The 21,373-nt window shown below is 35.5% G+C and overlaps 1 protein-coding gene across 1 annotated transcript in view; it reads left to right on the top strand.

The window, feature by feature from the left end:
- AHCTF1 (AT-hook containing transcription factor 1) overlaps positions 1-21,373 on the top strand; it is an 87,133-nt gene that overhangs the window by 9,346 nt on the left and 56,414 nt on the right. Inside the window, exons 2-6 of the mRNA XM_046678290.1 lie at positions 6,195-6,322; positions 8,125-8,378; positions 11,942-12,122; positions 16,134-16,341; positions 19,174-19,290. Of these exons, the coding sequence (XP_046534246.1) occupies positions 6,202-6,322; positions 8,125-8,378; positions 11,942-12,122; positions 16,134-16,341; positions 19,174-19,290 (881 nt within the window). The 5' untranslated portion in view covers positions 6,195-6,201. The remainder of the gene's footprint in view (positions 1-6,194; positions 6,323-8,124; positions 8,379-11,941; positions 12,123-16,133; positions 16,342-19,173; positions 19,291-21,373) is intronic.

The following is a 21,373-nucleotide window of genomic DNA, read 5'->3' as shown; positions in this document are numbered from 1 at the left end:
AGTTACTGGGAAGCAGTTTGATTCTTTTGAGGCTTGCTTTTTGAGGTTATTTAGACAGAACTAGAGGAGCTTTTAGACCAGGGCTGATTCTTCTCCCTGCTGTTGAAGTAATCAGTACCTTTTTGAGTAATCTAAGTGCCCCATGTGTTAGGAAGTTTCTCCACTCTGCAGCTGTTCCTGGCCCTGTGTACCCTCTGGGAATTATTTCTCCTACTTTTTCAGTGATTCATTCTTGGCCTCTGGTAGTTTCCTTACATGCTTACGCTGATCATATGAAGATTCAGGGAAACCCACTGAAGATCTCTGGAGCTCTTTGTATGGCCTTTTCTACTGCACTGTTGTGTCCTGTGAATTCTAGCTACCTTTGGCTTTGTGGCATTCTCAACTCTGTCTCCTCAACTCAAGGAGACCCTTGGGCTCTATTTGGGTTTCCCCTCCCTGCTCTGTATCCTGGACTGTACACAGTAAGCTGGGGCAGTCCTAGAGGTCATCTTGTTTTCCTTTCCTTTCCACTGTCCTGTGCCTCCTTGTTGTCCAGTGTCTAAACACCTTGTTTCATATATTTTTTCTCTGTTTTTAGGTGGGAGGGTATATCTGGAGTGGAAATTACAGTTCTCTTTTTAAATACTGTGACTGAGCCCGTACTCCACATCATACGTCATCTTTGTTTTATGTTAAAAACAGCATAACAAAAAGTACATCCAGCCTAAGAAATAGAACATTTATTATATTTCACTTGAAAATTTTTTATTGTGCATTATTTTTTCACATGAGCTTTAGAATCACCTTGTGGAGGAGATGTTTTAAAAATTCTGTTGGGGTAATCTGGATTGAGTTGCAGTGATCATGAAACTGTTTTTGCTTAATGTCCATGAGTACTCCACAGAATACACTTTGGGAAAAGCTGCCACATAGAATTCTGAAGATTTTAGCTCTGGAGAAATGAGTTTGGTCTTAAGTTTAATGGGAAAACTGCTGTAAGCTTCAGTTTACCATTACGCTGGTTTTATCAAGGCTATAGAAGACCATCAGAGGGGAAAACAATGTAATTTCAATGTGATTGTGGCCTTGCCTGCCTAAATTTGTCTAAAAATTTCTTTGGTTCTAAGATACTTAGGAGGAGAGGGATATGACCAATTTCTGTAAATAGAATGCTTTTGGCATCTAAAGCTTGAGTTTAGGACCCTTAGATAATTATGAGGTTTTTGTATTGGAGGCTAATGGTCATTACTTTCCATTGACCGTATATTACAGTAATTATAATCTGAGTACTTTATTTTAGATTATACTTTTGGATCTACTTTTAATGGGAGGGAGATCTCAAACATAACTTTTACAGTTTTTTAAATTAGTAGTAATAATGATAAGTTTTTTGAGGCAGTTGATCAGATTTTCATCTAGAAAATAGCATCTATAGCCTAAACAGAAAATTAAAACTCATGTTTTGTTAACTTATTGAGTGACCTTTTCAAATTTATTTTTTTCACATAAATTTTTGGGAGGGTACCTAAGTACTTGCCAATTATAGATTTGGGTATAAAGAATAAGAATGACAAAGAACCAGAAACTGGAGATCAGAAGACCTTTGTTCTAGTTAGAGATCAGGCATTTGGCAAAGGCTGCGTCATTGGGAATGGAAATGATTGACTAGAATGCAGAATTTTTTTTTGGTAAAATGGGCAGTTTTTGGTGCCCACTTGTATTGCGTGATCAGGGGAGGAAATGGAAAAGGAAACCATTTATTCATGTCTTCAGCCAGAGTTTTGTGCCCCCTCCACAGGGTGGAAACTACTGGGATTAAAATGATAAGTAAGGTACATATTTGTTCCCTAAGAACTCTCAATCTTGGGGATACAGAGAGGCAGTTGTACAGTGTAAGTGCCATGCATGAAAGGGGAAGTACCAAGTTCATCAGGAATGAGTAGGAGAATTGGAACTTAACCCAGATATGGGGGAGTGAGGGGAAAGCTAGCGATCCAAGGAAAGTTTCTTGAACAATCATTGTTTTAGCTAAGTCCTCAAAGTTTCTGGGTAGGCGATAGAATTATTAACCAAGAGAGGAAATAGAACGAAAGGGCCAGATTTGTAGACAGGAAGGAGAAAGATTGTTTCATTTTGGAAATGTCGAGTTTGAGGTGTCTTGAGAGCCTCCAGATGGAGAATGATTAGTGCTGTGTGTTGTTTTGGAAGGAATTGTGGTGTTACTGTCATACAATATTTGAAGTCATGGAGTGACAGGGATTTCTTTCTCCAAATGACCTGAATAAGAGAGAGAGAGGATGTAAGTCTTTTGCCTACAGGAGATAAAGTTCTAGAATTGCTAGGTCAAAAGATTTGTTCATGTATAATTATAATCTGGCAAATTATCCTCCAAAAAGGCTGTTAAGGTTTATGGTCCCACAGGAGTGTTTATGCACGTGTGTTTCCCTTCAACAGTGATTGGCAAAAATGTATCATGATTTAACATGGCATTTTCTTGATTGTTAGTGAATATTAGGTTGATTTGCACCTTCTTCCCATCCTAAGATTACATAAATATCTCCTGTGTTTTCAAAGTTTTTTTATTTTAGATTTTGTTCTGTTTTTAAAAAATTCTTTAGGTAATTATTACTGATTTTATAAAAATTAAAAATGTTTTTAAAATCTAAGCCATACTGAAAAGCGTAAAAAAAGGGAATAAATCACCCCAAATTTGGGTCACACGAAAGTAAACAGTGCTAAAGTTTTTTTAATATTTCAGACATCTCTGTGTGCAGATATACAGATAGAAGAATTCATACAGAGGCTAATTTTATGAAATAGACTAAACTATAAATGTGATTTTCTTTTGAAAATTAATTTTATAAGAAAAATAAACTGAAATTAAAGGACAGGAATTATTAAACGTATGATATTTTTTTTTAAGGAATATATATTATTACTTCTTTTGCAGGGAAAGATTTGCCCTGAACTGGTATCTGTTGCTGTCTTTCTCTTTTCCTTTACCCCTCCCCAGAGCCCCAGTGCGTGCTTGTATATCCTAGTTGTAAGTTCTGCTTCTTGTATGTGAGCCGCCACTGCAGCATGGTGCCTGACAGAGGGGTGGTGTAGGTCTGCACCCAGAACCGAACCTGGGCTGGCCCTCTGATAATTCTTCTAATGTGACAGTTATTTCTTTATAAAAATGGGTTTTTTTGTTTTGTTTTTAAGAAAGGGATCTTTTAAGAGTGGCTGTTATACTATTGTTTTACCACAGGTTTGATTTTGTTAGTATTGATTTTCTTCCCTGAGAGTGGCTTGGGCTGAGTGTTACAACTGAGCGTAGCCCCTCCTGGGGAACCTTGTACCTGGCATCGCTCTCCTGCCAGGGAGACTCCTTTGAACTTTAATGCCTTTCTCCCAAGAAGGCAGTGCATTGCCCTGGAAGATGGCCCTCGGCTGAGGTCCTGTGGTGTAATATGGAGTTGGAGGCTTGCTACACCTGGAATTTTCCTGGAGTTTTTCTAGGGTTATCCATTCAACCCTTCAGTTTACTTCTCTCCAAACTGAAAGAGATTAGCATTCTCTTAATTTTCCTGAATTTATCTTCTTTCTTCTGTATTGCTTCATGATATGTATGTACACACACATATACTTTTATTCATTGTCTAGATATTAGGGGAGGAATGTGTAGTATGTGCGTAGGTAATGTGTGTAACTTCTTTCCTAGAAAGGAGTGGCAAATTGTACCAATAGTGTTAGTTGAATAGTCCATAGCTCCTTTCTGATTTGAAATATGCTTTTTATCATCTACTGAGTTTTGGTGGTTCTCTGACTAGATTATCTGTTTCATTGATCTGTTTATCCATTACTAGCCTTATATCACATTGTTTTAATTATTATAATGTAACAGTATGTTTTTAGTATCTGATAAAGTAAATTCTGCTTCTTTCTCTTGTTTGGTTATTTTTAATATTTGGTTATTAAGAGCATTCTTGTATATGCCTCTTCTTGTATATATTTTCAACATGGGTATGTAAGAAAGTCTAAAGTAAACGAGTGTATCTTTATTCTTTCAGACAATAAAAGGACTAGGAACGAATTTCATACATTAAGCATTATTATCGTTGTTGTTATGTAGCCATATTTTAGATTCTCCATTTATTTACCAGTACTTTGGCACACCATTCTTTCTGTATCTCAGACCTTCTATCTGATCACTCTTCTACCTGAAGCTCCCTTCTACCTGTAATCCTTTAGAATTCCCTTTAAGGGAGGGTCTGTTTGGGGTAAAATCAGTTTATATTTGTCTAAAAATGTTTCATGTTTGTTCTTAAGGAAATTTCACTGGTATATAATTCTATGTTGACAAGTATTTTTGCTTAGAATTCTGAAGATATTCCAGACTTCTGGCTTCCACTGTTGTTGTTGAAAAGTCATTTCTTTTTATTTATTTTACCTAGAATTCACAGGTCTTCCCGATTTCAGAGAATTGGTGTATCTCTATAAGTCTGGGAAGTATCTTTTAGAATGTTGCCTCTTCCTTACTATTAGTGTTATATTTTGGGGGAGGATTCTGAATAAATATGTTGGATCTTCTCTATTGTCTATAACTTTTAACTACTCATCTCTTTGTCTCTCTGTGTTAGATTCTGGATAAGTTTTGGGGCTCTCTTTCTCTTTCTAGTCTACTGTTTTACTTACCTTTTGAGTTTGTTTTTGTTGTCTGTTAAGTGAGTACAAAAGAATTGTTTGTGGAGTGGGTACAAAAGAATATTTGTAAGGAATCATGATGCACTCCATTCCAGTTCCTTTTCCTTCTCTGAAAGGTAACTACTGTTGTGCATTTTGTGTTTATTATTTCCTTGTTTTATTCTTAGTTTTGCTACATATATTTGTATCCTTAGGCAATATTTTGTTTTATTATGCAGTCTTTTTAACTTTATAACTGTAATTATTCTGCATGTATTTTGTGCTACTTTTATTGTTTACTGCTGTATTCTGATGTATGTCCATGTTGTATGTAGCTGCAACATTCTCATTGCTCCATTAAGTTCTGAATTTTGCTTGTTTCATTTTTAACTCCAGAAGTTCCATTATTTTTTTTTCAAATCTACTTGACCATTTTTCATTATAATTTTTCGTTTCCTCCTCATTAGCAAGCTAAATCTTTGCTGTCTTTAAACATATTAAACATGCTTATTTTCTGTTCTCTGATCATTTCAATATCTGAAGTCCGATAGACTGATTCTGCTGACTATTGATCATGATATCCTTGCTATATTACTTTGACTGAGTTCATTTTCTCAATTCTTCACCTGAGTATTTTCAGGTAACATAGTCTGAATTATGGCCACTAATTTGTGAAGGGGAATTTTCTTTTTCTGAGTGGAGCCTTGGAGCCATGGTCAAAATGAACAGCTCTATTGCTGCCTGTCCTGCACAGTGCGTGCTTCTCTCACTCAGCTTTACGCTGATCCAGCTCTAGGGAGTTCAGTGGGCTCTGTTAGCCCTAAGGTTTATCTTCTGCCTCTGTGGACCTCAGAGTGCTCCCAACAAGGTCCAATCATCAGGAGTGCGTTTGGGAGCTAACCCTCAAGACCCAGGCCAGCTTACTGTCTTGCAAAATTCCTACTGTCTTCTCTTTTGGCTTTGCCAACTCAGTAATCATTCAAAAAGATACTTTTATATTTTAACCATCATTTTTGTTTGTTTACAGTGGGAGGGTCATTCAGAGAATCTAGTCTTCTATATGTTAGAAATGAAAGATAATTCTAGATTTTTTTCCCTATGCAATTAAAGACATGTGCCAAACTCAATTCCTGAGGTTACTTTGGTTTTGGACTTTTTTCATGGACTTTCTTCCCTTTTACTGTAGTAGTAGTTTTTCTAAAATATATCTGTTTTTCCTGTTTGTGTGTGAAGTGTTCTTTGAGAGTAGGTCAGGCCATAAGATTAATTGCATTGAACCAGTTTTCAGAGAATTTAGGAAATCGTGTATATGCTTAGAACATCTGCCTTAATGAATCTTTACTCTCCTAAGGCTGTTTGGGAAGTATTTTCTTAGGAGAGAATTCCTCAGACCCAGAAGCAGATAATATGTATTTTGTAGTCAGATTTTAGTTTTAGTTTATTTACTTTTGTGTGGTGCCTTTTTTTTTGTCTGGCTAGAGATAATCAAGTGTATTATAGTATAAATATGTCATAATAATGTTACCTTTTACAAATATTTACAGTGGAAGCATGCGAGACTTAACAGCACAAGTGACGAGTGCTCTTCTGCAGTTTCCAGAAGTGACTGTTCAAGCCCTTGGAGAGGAGGAAATAAGATTAGAAGCTGTGCTTCGTGGAAAATTTGCTGCAGGTAAAATGTTGGTGAAAACTTACTGATTTGATTGATTTGTAAGATAAATAATAATAAGCATATATTGGAGTTTCTTTATGTGGAAGAAAAAAAAATGTGGTTACAATAGTCTTATGTAAATATATAACATCTATAGCTACGTATATAATATCTGCATACTCCGGGACACATTTTCACTGACTCTCTGGGGGTGGTTATAGTTCATTTTAAAATACCATATGTTTTATGTCTTGTAATATTGAGGATCTACATTTGGAAAGTAGAAATAATATACAGCTGGTTTTCCTTTTAAATCAGTAAGTGTTATTAGTTATGAGCTTGGATTAGAACCTAAACGGTCTAATGAGTAGGAAAATCTGATTGTAGGGCCCTGGGTGATACAAAATATTCAGAAAGTCTTTTTCTTAATTCCATTAATCTGAACAAGATCTTAATATATAGTTTAGGTTATATAATACAGCAGAATAACATACCTAAGGAGCCATTAAATTACAGATTTCAGTCTAGTGAAAGATACTGCAGAAGACTTGTCTGAAAATGAAATTCACAGCTGTTCTTCCTAGCAAAAAGACAGCAAAACATGTATCAGTCTTTTGACTATTTACAGTGCTGTTCTCCTGAATATTAAAAGTAGTAACAGTACTTATCAGGCACTGTAACAACTTTTCATTGAGGTAAGTATTAGACTTTTCTAAGTAGACACTGTTCTGTGTAGCTGAGAATCAAATAGGATGAGTAACTTGATCCCAGCTACACAGTGAGTTGCAAAAACAAGCTTTGACCCCATGCATTCTGGGTCCCCATCTGTGCCATGCTGTTTCCTTGACCTGTATAGCCTCCCTCAGCTATATCGAGTATATCCAACTATCTACTTGGGTGCATGATAGGCATCACAAATATAGTAGTAAAAGTTACCACAATTCATCTGGTGGCTCAAGGGAAAATGCAGGGTCTGTTCTTCATTCTTCTGTTTTACTCACTTCTCCATATCTTATTCATCAGCAAGCAAATCTCTTTAATTCTGCCTCTAAGATGAATCTCCAGTCAGTCCACTTCATGGCCGCTAACCAAGCAGAGGGTATCATTCCCTGCTTCTACTCTGTGCTCCTCCCTTATTGTCCATTCTCTGCTTAACAGCTGGAGTGACATTTAAAAATATGAATCAGATTGTCACTGTCCTGCTTAAAACTAGCCTCCAGTTACTTTACGTTGCATGCCGAATAAAATCCAAACATGATGAGCAAGGGGCCAAGAAGGACTCCTGGTGTTTCCTATTGTTATACTAGTTGTGTCTTATCTTCTCAGTTAGTTTTGAACTCTTCGGGGATAGAATCATGTGTTATATTGTGTAATTCCCATAGTACCTAGTTTAACTCTTAAGGTATAATATAGTGAAAGTGTGAGTTTTGGAGTTAGACAGACTTGGGATCCACTTTTGGCTCTGGTATTTGTAGCTGTGCAGCCTCAAATGAGTTATTTAACTATGTGAAAGTTTAGTTGCCTTATCTCTGTATTGCAGTGGGACAAGGAGTAAATGAGATGCTGTGTTTAGGCACATAGCATGGCAGCTTTACTGAATGGTTACTTTATTATTGCTGCAGTAGTAATTGTTCAAGTTATTTTACTAATTTGAGGACCATTCTGTTCTATAAATGGTTAAATTTCAATTTGGAGATAATATATAAAGTTGATGAGTAGTGATCCGTGTATCGTGTATGTAAAAGAGCTAACTGCTATTTAGTTTCGTTGTGTACATACAATATTATCATAAGCAACGTTTTTGGTTTTTTTTTTTCTTGTAGGGAAAAACGGACTTGCTTGCTTGGCTTGTGGTCCACAACTTGAGGTGGTAAACTCTCTAACAGGAGAGCGATTGTCTGCATACAGATTCAGTGGAGCGGATGGACAGTCTCCTATAGTCTTAGCTGTCAAAGAATTCTCTTGGCAGAAGAGAACTGGATTGTTGATCGGATTGGAAGATGCAGAAGGGAGTGTCCTCTGTCTTTATGACCTTGGTACATCAAGAGTGGTTAAAGCAGTTGTTCTTCCTGGAAGGGTAGGTACTGTTGAAGATATGTGGGTATTCTGCTTTCAAACGGAACCCCTGTTGGTTACATGGTTCTGTTCGCTTTGTGAGAATTCATTGAGCTATACATTTCTAATTAGTTTACTTTTATAGAAGTCTTATTTTTTATTAAAAAGTTCAAAATAAAAAAGAGGTGAAAAATATTATCCAAGAAATGTAACATTTAAAATGTAGCTTTTATTCTTAGTTAGAAAATTGCAAAGTAAAAATTGTGATGACGTATAGTGTCACAATATTCTTTTATATGAAAAGTATCATCTGAGTCTTGTTCTTATTTCCAGTTGTATTTTATGAGGACATAAAGTTTATAAAAATATTGTATTCATTACCGTGGTATTTTTTGTCTTCTCTGTTTTTTCTCTTTTTAGACTTATATCCTTGGAGCAATGTGGAAAACATGTCTTCATTATTGTTTAAGATTTGAATAATATATTTAAGTAGTGGACTCATTTGTAATTATCATTTGTTCTAATATATCTATGCCTTTTACATGCCAGATATCTTATCCACTAGTAATTGTAGAAGTACTTTGAATTCAGGTTGTTTCTTCAGCAGGTTTATTACTGCTCTTTCATACATGGTGAGAAAAATGTGTATACTTACAAACATATAGACACACATAAATATAAAATCATGGAAGAGTAGTGTGATATATACAAAAATATATATGCACATATATGTAATGTATATAGTGATAGAAAATTTTTAAAGTTAAAAGAGAGCTTAATGACAAAATAATATGTTTTTACAGTTGAAGAAACTGACCCAGTGGGCTAATGTGAGGGTCTGAAGTAGTTGATAGCCTGATATCTTATGTGTACTTTTGCCAGTGATGATGTTTGTAAAGGCAGAATTAATTTAGCACTTTATTGAGTGCTCACTATAGATCAAGTTATTTGTTAGATTTTAGGGATAAATAGGTGAATTGAATTTAATCCATGCTGTCAAAAAGCAGTTTAGTGGGAGAAGACAGATAATAAGATTATAGCATAAATATAATAAGTACTTTGATAAATTCAAGCACTTGGACCATGGAGAACACCTGGATAATTTGTACTCAAAAACGTTGGACATTTCAGGCAGAGACCAGCCTGTAAAAAATCACAGAGTATGGAACATTTGGGAAACTAGGCTTTTTAGAATGGCTGGGGAAGAGAGGAAGGAGGAAGTGGGGGCCAGAAATGGTGAGGGTTGAGATTGTGAATGGCTTTATTTGCGATTAGAGTCCTCCTCTTAAAGTCTATGGTGAAATCATTTTAAGTTTAAAGCAGAACTCTGGTGTAAAAAGCTTCTTGGATTGGGATAGTTCGGATAAATAATGATGAACTGAACCAAGGAAATGGCAGCAGAAATGGAGAGGATGGGACAGATTCAAAATATATTCAGAAGGTAACATGGACAGGACTTGTTGATCATTTGTATAAGAATAATTGAGAAGGAACAAGAGTTAGCTGAGTTCCGGGTTCATCAGTTGTGTGGATGGTTGCTATCACAAGGGAGAGGGACTATAAGAGAAGGAAGAGGTTGGAAGAGTAGTGATAGATACCTTCAAAAGAAGTTCAGTTAACTATGAATTTTCTGGCTAAGGCACCATATCCCTTCTTAAATCTGTTTGCTTTTAACTGCCTTATTTTAAAATTAATTAAGATAGCATTGTCATTTACTTCATATAATGTTTGTATGAGGAATGCAAACATATTCCTTAGCCCTCCCTGGGGCAATTGAAGAGAATATGTATTTGTAGACATTATTACTGTAATTTAGAAAAGGAAGACAATCCATGAAATTATAGCTTTCAGAATTAGAAACACTATGGAATGTTTTGTGTACTCATGAAATATAGACAGAACCAAGCTTTTATAGACAGAGCCAGGCATTTGTCTCTAATAGTAAATTATAGCCTGAAACAAACTTTAATCTTAGCTCATAAACCATTGATAACAAATTTCCTCTTTTCTTTCTAGGACGTTCATCAATATTATAGTAGAAATCATCAAATACTTGATTATCATATATCATACCTAATTAATTTTTGTGAATTAATGGGAAACAAGGAAAACTAAATGTAAAATAAAATATGGACTATTAGTTACCGATATTTAAAATTTGACCCATGAGAGCTAGCCTTGATGACCTAGTGGTTAAAGGTCCATGTGCTCTGCTTCAGCAGACAGGGTTGCTGGGCACAGAACCACACTGCTTGTCTGTCAGTAGCCATGCTGTGGCAGCAGCTCACATAGAAGAACTAGAAGGACTTACAACCATATACAACTGTGTACTGGGGCTTTGGGGATGGGGGAAAAGAAGGGAGGAAGATTGACAACAGATGTTAGCTCAGGGCAAATCTTTCCCAGCCAAAAAAAAAAAAAAGCTAAAATTTGATCCATGAGATGAAGGGGGAAAAATATAACTCTGCAATGTAGCTACAGTATGATTTTCTTCAAATAATTTCAATCCTTGTTAAATGTCAGTGATCCAGTCACTGCCAAAACTTTGTGTGAATTCCCCTTAAAATACAGCCCATTTAAAGAAGGTCAGACCTCTTCAGGCTTTAAGGCATAAACAGGACTTTTTTTTTTTTTTTTTTTTTGAGGAAGATTAGCCCTGAGCTAGTATCTACTGCCAATCCTCCTCTTTTTGCTGAGGAAGACTGGCCCTGAGCTAACTAACATCCGTGCCCATCTTCCTCCCCTTTATATGTGGGATGCCTACCACAGTATGGCTTGCTAAGCGGTGCCATGTCCACAACTAGGATCCGGACTGGCGAGCCCCGGGCCACTGAAGTGGAACATGCGAACTTAACCGCTGTGCCACCGGGCTGGCCCCAGGACTTTTTTTGAAAAGAGTAATCAGCAAATTTTTCTGGAATGATGTATTTTTACTCTTCCTTAAGAGAAGAGGCTATGTAATCACATAGTAGCTGGTTAAGAGCTTTAAAGTGAGAAAAATCCAGGCTTGAGTTTTGCACGTAATGATCGTGTGACTTGAATAACTCAGTTAAACTTTCTAAGTCTCATAATGTTTCATTTTTAAACAGGTATAATGATGTATAGTCCAGTATTGGGGTTATCGTGGACATTAAATGAACAAATTAGCACAATGCCTGACATATAGTAAATTTTCAATAATATCAATTATTATTTCAACTGATTTTTTATGTATTGAAATAATGGTAGAACTTCTCTTGTGTCTGAAGATTTCATTATGTTATTCAGATTCGCAAGTATCAAGTGTAGATTTGATTCTATATTAGAAAATGTTTAAATCTTAAATAAGTTTATAACTTTTACAACTGTATTATAATTGTATTGTGTACTAAATCTTTATAATTTATAAAAATCTAAATGTTTTATAATTTTATTATAATTTTTATCATAAATATTTAATCATGTTATAACTAACACGTTTATATGTTTTATAACTAAAATGTTTATAACTAATAACTGCTTTAACCTCAGAATTTGTTTGTTGTGTTTTTAATTGTATTTTCTCACTTTGTATAAGAAAAGCAAATCATATATTTCGCTTTCTAGGTGACAGCTATTGAACCTATAATTAACCATGGAGGAGCCAGTGCAAGCACTCAGCATTTGCACCCAAGTTTGCGATGGCTTTTTGGTGTGGCAGCTGTGGTAACTGATGTTGGACAGATCCTTCTTATTGACCTGTGTTTGGATGACTTGTCCTGCAGTCAGAATGAAGTGGAGGCCTCAGGTAATTGGTCATTCTTTGCTTGAAACCAGAAATTCAGCACCTGAATGTTCTGGTGCAATGGATTGATTTTTAAACATAGTCAAAAACTCTTATATAGAAGCTTATTTACATATCTTTGTTTCTTTTGTTGTTTAGACCTATTTTATCGTTTTGAGTACTGTGGATACTTTTTACATGGGATATTCTATTTTGTTGATGAAGTGTTTATGTACTGAATTAGGTCTTGAAAGAGAGAGGGATGTTGATTTCTTTGTTTCCAGATATACACTTGAATAATATCTCTTATTAAGTAAGAGCCAGAAGAAAGGCTAAAGGTATAAAATCTTGATCCTTGTCAAACAGTAAAACTATCCTGCTTTGTAGGATCTGATGTAGTATCTTTGGCATGCTGTTTATGTTCCTTTGGTAAGACCAAGACAGAAATAAAGTAATGTCATAGGAAATAGAGTAGTTGAAAGTTTTCCCTCACAAAATGATATCCTAAAATAGAACTAATGCTAGTTAAATTTCTAAAAAGTGAAGAGAGACAATTTTTTCCCTGTAATTCAAATGCTTATATTTATAAATCTACTCTTTATTAAGTGCTTTCAGTTCTTTTTGGTTTTTTAATTTATGGGACTCTCATTTGATTGGTTTATGTAGAGAGGAGAGCTAACATAAAAACTTTAAAAAATGTGTAGTACTTTTAAAGTTTCAGGAAAGGACCATTTGACCTTGAGGGCCTTCTTGATTTTTAAAGTAGTCTTGTAATATTAGCGCAGATCTGTTCATTTATGAATCAGCTAAGAAGTAGATAGAAATGATCAGTATTTTATCCCAATTTATAATAATGAGCATAGCTAATAAAAATTGTCAGTATGTAATAAAACAGATTAAAACTACAAGTGGTAAAAATTATGTTTGACTAGAAATTGACCAAAGAACCAAATCATCTGAACAAAATTTAAATCTGCAAAATATGACCTGAAAAACTGATTTGACAGAAACAACGGCCACACATGCACTTAAGAAAAAAAAATCCTCATAGTGATAAAAACTACACCTTAAAATTTGATATGTATAAAGACCTGATTGATGAATAAAATCCTGCATAAAGTTTAAATGAAAAAAATTGATTAGCAAAAATAAACTAAAAGTGAGTTTGTAGAATATAAGAAACTGTTTAAGTACTCTTTATAAAAAATTGATAAAGGAATTAAATAGTCTTGATGGAGTTTTGTTCCAGAGTACATTTTGTAGATGCTATCATTATAGGTGAGGTGTAAGGCTAATGAAAATGCTTGTATTCATAATTAAAACTCTCTTCAGATCAAAGTAGTAGAGTCAAAATATCCTTTATTTCAGGGCATGGGGGAGTGTGAAAGGGGTAAAGGGTGACATTTGTATGGTGGAAACTAGACTTTTGGTGGTGAACATGATGTAGTCTATACAGAAGTCGAAATACAATGATGTGCACCTGAAATTTGTGTAATGTGATAAACTGATGTTACCGCAATCCAAAAAATCATTTGTATCAGAAGTCAACAATCAATACTTGAATTCAGCACAAGGATGATTTTATAAGGAAACTGGATTGTGATCAGAGATCAGAACCATTTCTCAATTATGAGAATTTTGAAGCCATTGAATTCTGTAGTCCACAAAAAACTGAATTTTGGGGTTTAATGCAGAATTTATTTTTTTGCTTATGAAAGTAATTTGTGATTACAACTATTTAGACTTCACTGAAATACACATAACATAGAAAATGACGTTCCTAACATTTATCATACTATAAATACTATTTTGTAATTTTTCCAAACTTAATGGTATTACATCTTTCCACGTAAGTACATATAGAGTCTACCTTAGTCTTTTGAAAAAGTTTACAGTATTCCATTGTATGAACTATTTATTTTGGCAAAATTTAATGACTTGCTATTCTATGAAAAAATATCCTCAGAAGCAGAATGGATTAGGAGGGTAACTCTTCAAGTGCAATGTGATAAGGTTTTTTCCCCCCTTCTGATAGCATTGAGGGAATCTGCTCTTTCACAATGGTTACACCAGTATACAGGTGTGAATATTTTTCTTTTTTTAAAATATGTTCATTTTGGTCAGGAAGATTGGCCCTGAGCTAACATCTGTTGCCAGTCTTCCTCTTTTTTCCTCCCCAAAGCCCCAGTGCATAGTTGTATATTCTAGCTGTGGGTCACTCTAGTTCTTCTATGTGGGACGCTGCCACAGCATGGCCTGATGAGCGGTGCTAGGTCTGCACCCAGGATCCAAAGTGGCAAACCCTGGGCCTCCAAAGTGGAGTGCGCAAACTTAACCACTTGGCCACGGGGCTGGCCGCTATTTTTCTTTTTCTTTAAAGATTTCAGGCATCTTCAAGTAGATAGGATAATATAAGAATTCCCACATACTCATCACCTAAATTCGTTAGTTTTCAAATTTACCATATATGCATAGGTTTTTTTTCATTTCTGTTTCCCTTTTCCCCCTTCTTTTTGTCTACGTTAATTTAAAGCAAATAATGGTTATTTTACTACATAATCATGATGCCTTTACCACTCTTAACAACACTAATAATAATTCTTTCGTATAATCTAGTAAGTAGTCTGTGATCGCATTGCTGTGATTGTCTCTAAAGCATCTTTTTGCATTTGGATTGTTTGAATCAGGATCCAAACAAGGTCCACACGTTAGACTTGACAGTTAGGTCTCATGTTTCCTTGAATGTAGAGCAGTCCTCCCTATCTAGCCTCTCTTCTTTTAGTGCCCACTGGCTTGCTGAAGAGGTTAGTTATCTTGTAGAATGCCCCACATTTTGAAATTATCTGTGTGTTTTCATGTGGTGTCATTTACATTTTGTATTTTCTGCAAATGTAAATTTGCTCTGGTTAGATTCAGATTCAACATTTGGCAAGGCTACTTCAGAAGTATCATATTGGATATTTCATGTATCATATTAGGACGCACATGGTGTCTTATTTTACATTTAGCGATCAGTGGATTCAGGTGATGATAGCATGATCCTTTCTTTTTTGTTTCCCATCAGCCTTTGTACCAGTGGTTCTCAGCTGGGAGTGACTTTCGCCCTCTAGGGGATTTTTGGTAATGTCTGGAGACATTTTTTATTGTTACTATCAAAAGTTGCTCCTGGCATCTAGTAGATACAGGCCAGGGATGCTGCTTAACATCCTACAATGCACAAGACAGCGCCCCCGACAGCAAAGAATTATCTGACCTAACGTGTCAATGGAGAGCCAAGGTTGAAAAGCCCTACTTTAAATTGTTTTATCCACTGAGATTGTTGCCTAAAGCTTATTTCATTAGGGGCTGCAAAAATGATTATTTTCAAGTTCTTTTAGTGTAAAGAAGAATGTTCTCATTAACTAGAGCTGTATGTTTACTCTGAAATGGAATTTGTACAGAAAGGGCAGGATAAAGCTGGTACCCAGTTACTTCCAGTGGTTCAATGAGGTCTTTTGTAGATGAGGAGGCAGGAACTCATGAGGTTTTTACATCTTAATGTGTTTCATTCACTTTCATTATTTTTTGGTGTGGAAAATTTTCTGCTTTTGCTAATGAGAGCCCCTTCATATAGTCTGACACATCCATTTTAGACTTTGGTAGCTTCCTAGATTTCTGGCACAGCATGTGCTAGGCTTATCTTTTTCTGCCCCAGACCTGGATTTTTCCAGGGGGAATAGATAGGTGGTTCTAAATTTGAATAAAGAAATGTCAGCTTTGTGATTAAGGAAATTGTTTAGTGCTTTTTTGAAAAAGAATCTACTTTAGATAATATTGGATACGTCGTGTGAGTTTTTTTAAAATTACACAAATTATTTTGAAAATTATAGGATTTAAATAGATATGGGTGGCTATTTTTTAGTTCAGCATGCTTTGTTATCACTAATCTTATTTTAATTGACCCCAGTAGTCTTCAGTTGTGGCTTGAATAATGGGTAGTACATTTGCTTTTGTGCTGTTTATAGCTTGTTAACCTTACTTGTCTTATTTTTTTAGACCTTGAAGTTGTAACTGGTATCCCAGCTGAAGTACCACACTTCAGAGAAAGTGTGATGCGAGAAGGACGCCACCTGTGTTTCCAATTATTGAACCCATCAGGAACAGCCGTTTCAACTCTTAGTTACATAAACAGGACAAATCAGCTTGCTATAGGTTTTTCTGATGGCTATCTAGCACTTTGGAATATGAAAAGCATGAAAAGAGAGTAAGTGTAATTTTTTCTCTTACTTGGTTATTGGTAGTTTTTTCCTGAATATAACTTATACTCAATTATTAATCTTTAAAAATTAGCATAAAGAGAAAAAGGATGGATTAATGATTGAGTGTGAGTAGTTTTTCATTGCATTAAATGATCACTTGATATAGTAATGGAATGACTTAGCACATGAATTTAGGTTGATTATTTCAGTATATATTTAAAAGGAATTTCGGTTATTATGGTGTTCTATTTGCTAGTGAAGCATGACTCTATAAAGATAAACTACTTTCATGCATTGTTTAACAATGGCAGTGTGTTTTGAGAAATTCATCATTAGGCAATTTTGCTGTACAAACATCATAGAGTGTACTTACAGAAACCTAGATGTTATAGCCTATTGCTCCTGGACTGCAAACCTGACAGCATGTTACTGTGCTGAATATGTAGGCCATTGTAACACAATGCTAAGTATTTGTGTATTTAAGCATAGAAGGGCACAGTAAAAATGCAGTATAAAAGATTTAAAAAATGGTACACCTGATTGGGCACTTATGAATAGGGCTTGCAGGACTGGCAGTTGATCTGACAGGTGAGTGAATGTGAAGGCGTAGGACATCACTGTCACTACTGTAAACTTGAAGAACACTGTACTCTTAGGCTAAATTTATTTTAAAAAATTTTCTTTCTTCAATAATAAATCAACCTTAGCTTCCTGTACCTTTTTTACCATATAACCTTTAAATTTTTTTGACGTTTAGTTAAAACGCAAATACATTGTATCGCCTTACAAAAATATTTTCTTTCTTTATATCCTTATTCTATAAGCTTTTTTCTATTTTTAAAATTTTTAATTTTTTTAACTTATAAAACTTTTTGTTAAAAACTAAAACATAAACGCACATATTGGCCCAGGTCTACACAGCCCTCAGGATCATAAGTATCACTATGTTTCACATCCACGTCGTGTCCCACTGGAAGGTCTTCAGGGGCAGTAACATGCATGGAGCTGTCACCTCCTATGATAGCAGTGCCTTCTGGAATGCCTCCTGAAGGACCTGCCAGAGGCTCTTCTGGAGGAGATGTCACTCTTCAGAAATTTGTCAGTGGTGGTTTGCTTCTTTTTTTTTTCTCATAGATTCCCTTATAAACAGATAATGCACCATAACTTGCCTCTTTCTTCATGAAAACCTACAACATTATTATAGCTGTGTCGCTAGGCCATAGGAGTTTTTCAGCTCCATTATACTCTTATGGGACCACCATTGTATATGCAGTCCATCATTGGCTGAAACGTCATTATACAGTGCATGACTGTACATGTTTGTATGGTATAAATTCTTTTAGAAGTACTTTTTCTCATAGCCGTATTTGTAAGTAGTAGTTCAGTGGTATTTCTCAGTTGATGGGAAAAAAAGACTTTTTTAAAATCAAAGTTATATTGGGGCCAGCCTGGTGGCACAGTGGCTAAGTGTGCACATTCCGCTTCTCAGCGGCCCAGGGTTCGCTGGTTCGGATCCCGGGTGTGGACATGGCACCACTTAGGAAAAGCCGTGCTGTGGTAGGCGTCCCACATATAGAATAGAGGAAGATGGGCATGGATGTTAGCTCAGGGCCAATCTTCCTCAGCAAAAAGGGGAGCATTGGCAGTAGTTAGCTCAGGGCTAATCTTCCTCAAAACAAAAAAATAAAATCAAAGTTATAAAATACTGTGTTTTAAAATTTTTATGTTGTCAGAAGCTTCCTTCTAATATAATTATATTGATTCTTTTCATTAGTATTTATAGTGTTAAAACTGCTGAGGAATTAACCCTTTATTGAGAGAGGTAGCAAATAGGCATTACAGACTTTTAATTTAATCTGTTGAGTTAAGTAGATGCCTATTTGTCTTTTAAGTTGTCAATTTAATATTTATTTCTTCATTTTTTTGAAGGCATATTGGAATTTTTTTTTGAGTAATTTATCTTGCAAATGAGTCAACAAAATAGTCATCCTTCCAAACTTTCTACTATATTAGTCCTGCCAACAAATTGATACCTACTTGGCTGAGTTTGGTAATAAATGTTTGCCAAATTTGAAGTGAAAGAAAAAAGAGAGAGATGGAAAATAACGAGAAGATTCCCTCATCTCAAACCAGCCTATTGCTTACTCTTGGGTTCTTTGATAATATTAAAGTAGATTTTTACAAGCGCCTTAAGTAAATAGTGTCCTAGCATTTCCTCAAAGTCAGATTTTTCTGCAGAGTACCAGTGATGAAGTGACGATGCTATTGCCTAGGAGTTCCCTATGGGAAGTTCATCTCAACTGTCTTTGCTGATGTCTTTTTATCAGCTCGTGTCTTTGAATTGCGCCTAAAGAAGTACCTGGAGAATTTGGTGTCTGCAGTGTTTTCTGTAGCGCTGTCATCCCAACTTGCCTGCTTATGCTTTTTAAGGGGTGTATAGGAACTCAAGATTCTAACTCATTCTGTCGTAGTAATGGAGAAGCTGACTCTACACCTAAGGAGCAGAAATGGAGTGTTGTAGCAGTATTTTCTCTTTCTAGGATGCCTCTCGCTGGGGAGCAGTACATTGTGGCATACCTTTATATGGCTGGAAGGACTAGTTCAGTTCATACATACATATATGCACGCACTTTAGTAATGTGAACTCTTCCCAGTTCTGCCTGCAAGGTGGCTGCCGTGCCTGTTGTCTTGTTATCTTGGACCCTGTGCGTTTTTGAAGATAAGATGATCATATGAACAGTAGCTGCTCTAACTCAGATTCTTAGATGGGGCTCCTTCTTCTTCATGAAATTATAACTTAAAAATACGAAATTTACTACTTTTTGTGCCCGTTGTAGATACTACACACAATTGGAAGGTGGGAGAGTTCCTGTATATGCTGTTACTTTTCAAGAACCTGAGAATGATCCTTGTAATTGCTGTTACTTGTGGGCTGTTCAGTCTACACAGGACAGGTAAGTGTGATGCGTGTAGCTTTTAAAAATATTTGTCAAAAATGGAGCAGCAGTTAGTTTCTTTAGAAAGCTTTCTACTGTGTTGTCTTTTTAGTGAAAGCAACATAATTTGGTGAATTAGTGAGTGGTAGTTGAAATGATTTTAAAAGTTAAATGGTTGTTACTACGATTTTAAGTAATTCTGAGATGTCAATAAGAAGAAATTGTGCTTGCTTGACTTGTTTGAATGTTATTTTAAAGAGTAAGCCAATACAGATGAGTAGGCAACCTCTTACTGCCTTAGGCGGTTTTTATAGCCTTCTCTCTTCTCTCATAGGAACATCTTTTCTTTTTATAATCTCATTCCTTTTTTCTCTTTATTGTGTATGTGTCTCTCATTTTTATGTATCGCTGCTCTGTTTTCTGGTCCTTCTACTTGGCTTTTGCATTATAGTCCTGGGATTAATTTGGTTAATTTTCTGTCATAAGCTCTAATTTTGTTCCAACTATAGCTAGTGAGAGATCTTTCCTTTCAATTTAATTTCTAACTGATTAAGCTTGTTCATTTCCAGTGCTCAAACAGTGTAAGTATTGACTTTCTCTTATTTTTCTTTAGTGTTCTTTCTTTGATGATCAATGAAACAGTTACATTTGTGGTATAAATGCTGTGATCTTGATAACTCACTGTTTCCAGTACTTTCTCTTCCCAAGTCCATCCTACCTTAGATTCTAGGTACCTGAATTGTGGTCATTTTGGTTTTTTGTGTTAGACATCTGCACTTTGAGGTTTTGTCTTGCCTTACCCTATAGTGAGTAAGTCAGTGAATGAAGACTTGATTTGCCACTGTTGAAATTTGTCAGTCCTGGAGAAGAGCTGAAATGAAAATAGAGAGACAGCTATTGGGATACCCTTTATCGAGTCAAATCCATATTTCCATCCAAGCGTACTCTGGGCCGGCAGCTTGAGGAATGTGTTGTGAAGGCTCTATGTGGGGGGAAATGAGGGAGAACTTTTGTCTGAACAATTTCGTATTCCATTTACTTTTCCTTCCAATACTGTCTCTTGGGATGGTAAGTTCTATAAATGTATTATTCTTTGTGTGGATCTTTTTTCTTTTACTTTTTCTAAATTTCCCACATTAAAGTCTTGAGTGGTTCCCTCTTAAATTATTTTGGAACTTAGTGAATAAGTCTATATTTATTCTTATCATGCTATTCTTGATTTTGTAGATTTTGTAGAGGTTTACTCTTTTTAATCTTATCTGTAAGTGATGCTCACTCTGTCCTTATAATCACAAAGCTATCTGAACTTTCTCTGCTCCTGATTTTTTTCTAAAATCCATATAAACTGTATGCACTTCCCTTAGTCATTTTTGTGAGGTAGTTTTCAGAGCTATATGTGCATTCTAAGCACAAATGAATCACAGTTTAAAATATGGGCAGAACAGTGTTTTCCGTTTTTCTTATGGTGAGGTCCTATATTTACTTATCTTTATTATCCATAACACATTGGGTAATTAACACGTGGGAACAATACTCAATTAACACATGGAAACAATCCTCTAATGATTTTTAAGCCACTTTTTAGTACTCTGTTCTTTTAATAGGACAGGTTTAATTTAATTTGTAATTTGGATTATTTATTCCCAAATGATTTACTTTGCCTTTGTCATTATGGATGTGAGAGATTTTTGAGAATGGTATTTTTGTGGACTTCTAGTCTTTGACTAAGACCCTTAAATTAGGGCCAGCCCCATTGGCCTAGTGGTTAAGTTTGATGTGCTCCGCTCTGGCGGCCCAGGTTCACTTCCTGGGCACGGACCTACACTACTCATCTGTCAGTGACCATGCTGTTCCAGCAGCTCACATACAAAAAAACCAGGAAGATTGGCCACAGATGTTAGCTCAGGACAAATCCTCCTCAGGGGGGAAAAAGGATACTTAAATTAGTAGGTCATGCACCTCTTTGAGAATCTGATGAAGACTATGATGTATTTTGGTGTGTGTATATATAATGTGATCTAAAACACACATATCGACAGTATATATAAGTGATCCATATATAATTAATATATATACACATATACAGACAATGTGTATATAC

This window comes from Equus quagga, chromosome 12 (assembly GCF_021613505.1).
Source record: "Equus quagga isolate Etosha38 chromosome 12, UCLA_HA_Equagga_1.0, whole genome shotgun sequence".
NCBI lineage: Eukaryota > Metazoa > Chordata > Mammalia > Perissodactyla > Equidae > Equus > Equus quagga.
The sequence above is the reverse complement of the archived record's forward strand: the minus strand, read 5'-3'. Positions and strand labels throughout refer to the sequence as shown.